Below are 6000 nucleotides of genomic sequence, written 5' to 3'. Positions count from 1 at the left end.
CCCGGACTGATACATTGTGGAAGATTCCTCCCAGCTGTCATCCTGCACATGATTATTTTGTGAACTACTGCACTTGGTTTGCTTGTTCTTCTTTCTCCACAATAAGGATTCTCGGCTTCTTCACGTGAAGTTCAGATGGTGTGCAAATTATTAACAGAAGAAAGCGCTCTGAGTTTGCTCCATTTTTTTAAAAAGTGTAACCATCATCCATGGTCACAAGTAAGAGAGAAGTCAAAAGTAAGTAAAATAAGGGCACAGCTTTATTTCACTACAAGGCAGTAAGTACACTGTCATATCAAAAGTTTGGTGCCGGCTGTCGTGCACCGAATGTTCTTAAGGCAGCGACCGGCTATTGACCCCAGTCTCGAGCCCCCAGCTGCAGACACAGGTTCTGCGCTGCAGTTCCGAGGACAGACACGTAGAAACCACGGGGGATGCTAATCCAACATAACCCCTAAATTATAGAACAGGCTGAACTCAAAACAAAACACAGGACGTTGACAACATAGATCTCCCAAAAAAAGAAGTGCAACGCATGCTCTTATAAACCAACAATAACAAAAAAAAAAAAACCAACAACAATGAATGCAAAATCTCCCAAACAAGTTTTCCAATGTGTTACAAAAGGAAAAAAGTATATATATATATAAAAAATAAAAAAAGTCTTAAGTACTAGTGCATAGTCAATCACCTAACACCAAGTCCCTCTGCTTCCATCGAAAGCTCTACTGCCCCTGTTACTAGCAGCACGGCTACAGGCTAAGACCATAGCAGCAAAACACAGTTTTCATTTGGCATTTACAAAATTAAATTACTGAATAAAAATATAATTTTTTATAAAACTATTTCATACAGTAATAATTTTTAAAGCAAGCTAACAAAAAAACTCATAAAATGGTTTAGTACAATAAATGTACTTCCAACATTACTAACCATAAATGAGCATCGACAGATCTTGATTCATTATCCCAGAGTATTAAGCCAACCTCTCTAGTAATGCATTGTGTTTAGTGATTGAGAAAAGTGAAATATTGGAGTACCTTTTTATGTGTAAAATTTCAAAAACCTCAGCACAGGAAAAAATACTGGTCTGTTGGATCTTCTGAAATACAGATAAATCATTTTACGTTTAAACAAATCTGCATTAAGATATTAACAACTGACTACAATTCATTACCTAATAATTTAGGTAAGACTGTTATTTATTTTTTTAAAAAAATCCTTTTAGTTGGGTGAAGTCTGATAAGACTTCATCCATCTAAATGCACTTGGTGCTGCTCTTGACTGTTGTACCACAACAAAAATAGGCTCTTCTCCCATTCATGAAAAGTCTCATGTAGAGGATGATAAATCCCAAGTCAACTTGAAGTGTTCTGAAAATCATAATGCTTGTCGCAAACGTCTCACATGACCAGAGTCCGGGTCGAGAAGGCGTTCACGTATTTCCGGGCTGGACCCGAGGCCGTCACCTGCTCTTCCGTCTTCCCACAGGACGCGGCTTCCCAGGCACCACTGCAGGGCTGATGGGGAAAGAAGACGATGTGTGGTCAGCCAAGACACCTGTGTGAGCCCACAAACGGATTCCCAATCCTGGCAGAGCTGCCACAGCTCAGCGGGTTCAGACCTCCAGACGGCAGGAGGCAGACACCAGGGAGCCTTCGTCATCTAAAATCTGAACCCTCTGACCCCCTGGAATCCAGCATCTCAAGTGATATTAAGAATCAGAAACTGTTTATCGCTCAGAGAGAAACCCACTCCAAACAGTATGGTAAGACAGCAACACTTCTTCATCCTCAGGGCCTTTGACTATGTGGCGACTTTGCAAAGCTGGAGACAGGTACCCAAGGGGAGCCCAGGGCAGTGACTCATTAAGCCACCTGGTGAGTGGTTGAGCCCCCTGAGCAAAGAGGCACCTGCAGGTGCTGGAATTGATCGACACCCACTAACCACAGTGCATATATTTTGTATCAATTACATATTGGTTGATTTAGAAACATTTGTGTACTAGGGTAGCTGACTTTTTGAAGTAGTGGAGAGGCTGTGCACCCGGGTCTGTCTGCTGCATAGCCTGGCTCCTGCCTCCCTCGGGGCTGCCTCCCACTGAAATATGCACTATTAGTGCCCTAGTTAGTTCCCAAAAGGATTTAAGATGCTTACGAAATAAATACCAGATAACGAGGTTTAAAAAGTGGACAAGGCAGGATCATAGGGAAATGTGGGAAAAAGAAATAATATGAAGATGCGATGAGATCCGTCCACAAAACACTTGCCAAGAAGTACCAGCCATATGCTAACCTCAGGCTTTGCTCTGAGCTGTCTAGCAGTCAATGCAAAGAGGGAAATAAACACAGGCAGATAGAAGATTTGGTGCCCGAAGCTCAAAACTAAACGAGTGGTTTAGTAAAAGCACAACTATTCCCTGTATGGACACCAAAGAGGGATTTTTTTTTCCCATGGGACAAAAGAGAAAGAGAAAAGAAAGGCCTCTGCTCTCTAGAGCTTCAGTGTCCTTTAGGAGACAAGATGAACCCATGTGGAACAGGTGGAGGAACAAGAGGCTGAGGAAAGTTTCTTGGTACCGTGCCTGGGGGAACGGGGATGGGACACCGAGGACTTGCCAGGGCAGGGCTCCAGAGAAAGGGCAGGAACAGGCAGGATTCAGAGACAGGTGACAAAGGAGGAGTGCAAACCGGTGGACAAATAGCATGAGAGAGTCAGGAAGCTGCAATTTGTGCCTTGCCTGTGGGAGGACTGTACGAGAGAGGGGAGGAGATGCAGTGGATTAAAGGATAACATTGAACAAGCACTTACAATACACCGCCCACGCTCCCAAGGGTCTGACATGTATCATCTCATTTAATTCCCACACAAAATGCCTGGGGCGTAGGTATGACTCACTGTGCCCCTTCTACGGACCAGGCACTTAAGGAAGAGAGAATTTAGGCAACATCTTCCAGGTCACTCAGTTGAGAGAAGAGGAAGCAAGAATGTGAATCCAGGCCCGACTTCCACTAGAGTTCTCATCTGTGGAAAAGTGTGCGGTCAGGTCAGTAGGGCCTTGGGATGCAGAAAGAAGCGTGTAGATGGGGTGTGGACATCATCAGACTCTTTAGCAAAGAAGTATGATAATTCTGAATGAACGTGGAATTTGTACGGTGATGGAGTTTCCTTGCCTAGTGGCCGGGACAAAGTTTCAGGGACATACGGCTTATGGTGCCATGTTTCTAACTTGGAAACTTTCACAGGACACAAACTGGGCTCCCGGTTTCTACTCAGTCTGCTGTGCCATCCCACTGCCAACGTAAAAGGCACCGTCCAAGTTTACACATGTTTGTTCTGAAGCCTCACAGGCTCAACATGTAACTTGAAATACTACATAGGCAGATGGATTATTATGACAGTTTCTTGGAACTGTGCATCACCAAGATGACAGGACAAAGGTGATGGGAGTTCATGGCTGACTTCTGTCACTGAGTCACATTTAATGTTTTCCTAACAAAATCACCAGGCCAGTTATAGCATTCTCTGAAACAGTTCTGAAAACATGATGACTATCTAGGTGCAAGCAAGTGGATCAAAGAAACATAGTTCTCTGGTGTGTATCTGTCCGCACAAATTCCATTTTTCAGTTTAGCTGATTGCTTACAGGTTGTTACTAAAATTTTTCACAGCACTGAAACACCAAATGGATACAAGAAACCCAATTAAAAGAAATAAAGGTTATTGTTGCAATCATTGAGATGGCATTTGAAGACACTGTAGCAAGGTGACAGAATAACTACCATCTGAGAGTGGATGGGCGACTATGGCGGGCACCTGCCATGAGGTGCTCTGCAGCGCTTAAAATCGATGGCGGGCCTGGAACAAAGCATGTGGGTCTTAAAAGCAAGTGACTAACAAGGCAGACGAACAAAATATCTTAGTATACTAATATCTTATGTGTAAATTCAAAATTACATAAAGATACGTGCCAAAAACAAAAATATATACTTTGAAAGAAGATGTACAAACTCATGGAAAAGAAAGAGGAACGAGAGAGAATGGAGACAAAAGGGAGGAGAGCGAAGGAGGTTTCCGTTTCTCTCTGGTTAAGAAGTTTTCAACATAGCTGTGCTTTAGTTAATATAGAATTAATTTCCTAAATGTGTTACTTAAGGATCTTAAAATACTATGTTAAAAGAATCTTAGGCTTGCTTTTACTGCGCCTCCTGGTAAAGTCAGGTTCTGATTCTCGGCCATACAGTACTTGAGTTAATTCAGAATTCTGAAAGTCGGCTCAGGAGAATCTAATGCAATTATCAGCTGAATGTATTTTCAGCTTGAAATTTGACCGTGTTCTTGTTGGGTCTCCCAGATGGCTTATCACTCTATTCATGTTTGGCTTCTTCCCCCAGGATCAGATCTTTAAAACAAGGTCAATATGAAGAAGGTACCATACAGCTTTAATGATTATTTTGAGAAAACTTTTCAAACAATCAGCTTCTCCTAACTCAAAATGGAACCTACCAAGAAACAAATCAAGTTGACTGAAATATCTGAATTGCAGGAAGCAGAGCATCTCAGGGGCACATAAACCCTGAAGCTCAGAGCCCAGGGAGGCAACTTAGACACCTGACTCCCCCAGCGAGGACACCACCAGGACACAGCAGCCACTGCGTACAGGAAGCACTGTGTGCAGGAAGCAGTGTGTGCAGGAAGCACTGTGTTCAAGAAGCAGTGTGTGCAAGAAGCAGTGTGTGCAAGAAGCACTGTGTGCAAGAAGCAGTGTTGGGGAACAGCAGGTGGGTGGGCGGCCGTGGGAGCCACAGCAAGCCCTGCTTACACCCATGAATGAAAACCTGGCCCGACCTAGGGCGTGGGCGGGAAAGCAAAGGAGGAGCAGAAGGTTGAGGACTGAGACAAGAAGAGGAAGACTCAGGCCCAGCAGCCGAGATGGCAGCTGCCTTCGCCTGTGCTATCTCCTGCTCCCTCTTTACCTTGAAACCCTGGGGCCCTCAGCCAACTTTTCAAGCAGACAGAATAGTTTTGACAAAGGAGGATTAAGTCTTTGTGCTGGAAGAACACTTTTTAATACTGTCACATAGATTGTTGTGCATCCTCCTTATTCCCTCTCCTGAAATTTTAGTTTCATTTACACTAAACAATTGATAAGAATTACAGATTGCCGCACACGGATTCTTGTTCAATTCCTGACCGTGGTGCTATTGCAGACGTGTCGCTCTACCCTAATTCATTTCAACATTCATCATCCTGCCGCACATCCTCCTCCTCTTGCCTGTGAGTCACCCTGCAATGTGCCTTTGATTGCCCCCGGGCAGAAATGAACTGTAAACAGACCGTCAGCTTTAACTGGGACATCCTGCTAAGGCACTTAAATAAATAATCCGACTCTTTGTAGAAAATAGAAGAAATAAAACGAGACAAGACCATGTCCACAGGGGGTTGTCTGTCAGAATTAGATGGTCTTCACATTTCCATTGAGAATATGAATGGTTTTTTCATCACGCAGAACAACTACCATTATCATTATATCCACGCAGCAACTTCACACAAGAGCTGCTGGTACCAAAAGCCTTGGTAAGCATGTGCCTACTAAGAAATTTGCATAAATCATTAAAAAATGACTTTGCAAAACCAAAGCAACTTGTGAGATGGTATTATGTTTTCCTTTTGTTTTGTTTTTAAATAATAAGCAGATGTGAATGGTGTCCAAAAGAGAATAAGAATTATCTGATTATTCTCTTTAACCCATTTGAAGAAAATATCTACTCTGGACTAAAATTCTAAAAGTCAGAATTTCTTCCTAAAGGGGCATCTTTTAAAAATGTATCAGTTATAAGAGATGCTATAGAAATTTTTCGTTGTATCCTGAGAGCCAGGGATGAACCTGAGACAGAATGTCGCTAAGGCAAGATGGATGCTTGTCAGACTCTCACAAATGCTCTGCTATGTCTGTACAAAACAATTAAAGGCCCCAGCTTCAGGGTTTCTAACTTTTCA

At 42.9% G+C, this 6000-nt stretch overlaps 1 protein-coding gene across 5 annotated transcripts in view; it reads right to left on the bottom strand.

The window, feature by feature from the left end:
* Positions 1-238: 238 nt before the first annotated feature.
* MYB (MYB proto-oncogene, transcription factor) overlaps positions 239-6000 on the bottom strand; it is a 31514-nt gene continuing 25752 nt past the window's right edge. For all 5 annotated transcript variants that reach the window (XM_070557255.1, XM_070557257.1, XM_070557258.1 and 2 more), the window contains one exon: positions 239-1520. In XM_070557255.1, the coding sequence (XP_070413356.1) occupies positions 1404-1520 (117 nt within the window). In that variant the 3' untranslated portion in view covers positions 239-1403. The remainder of the gene's footprint in view (positions 1521-6000) is intronic.

This window comes from Equus przewalskii, chromosome 9 (assembly GCF_037783145.1).
Source record: "Equus przewalskii isolate Varuska chromosome 9, EquPr2, whole genome shotgun sequence".
In the NCBI taxonomy this organism is placed as follows: Eukaryota; Metazoa; Chordata; class Mammalia; order Perissodactyla; family Equidae; genus Equus; species Equus przewalskii.
The sequence above is the reverse complement of the archived record's forward strand: the minus strand, read 5'-3'. Positions and strand labels throughout refer to the sequence as shown.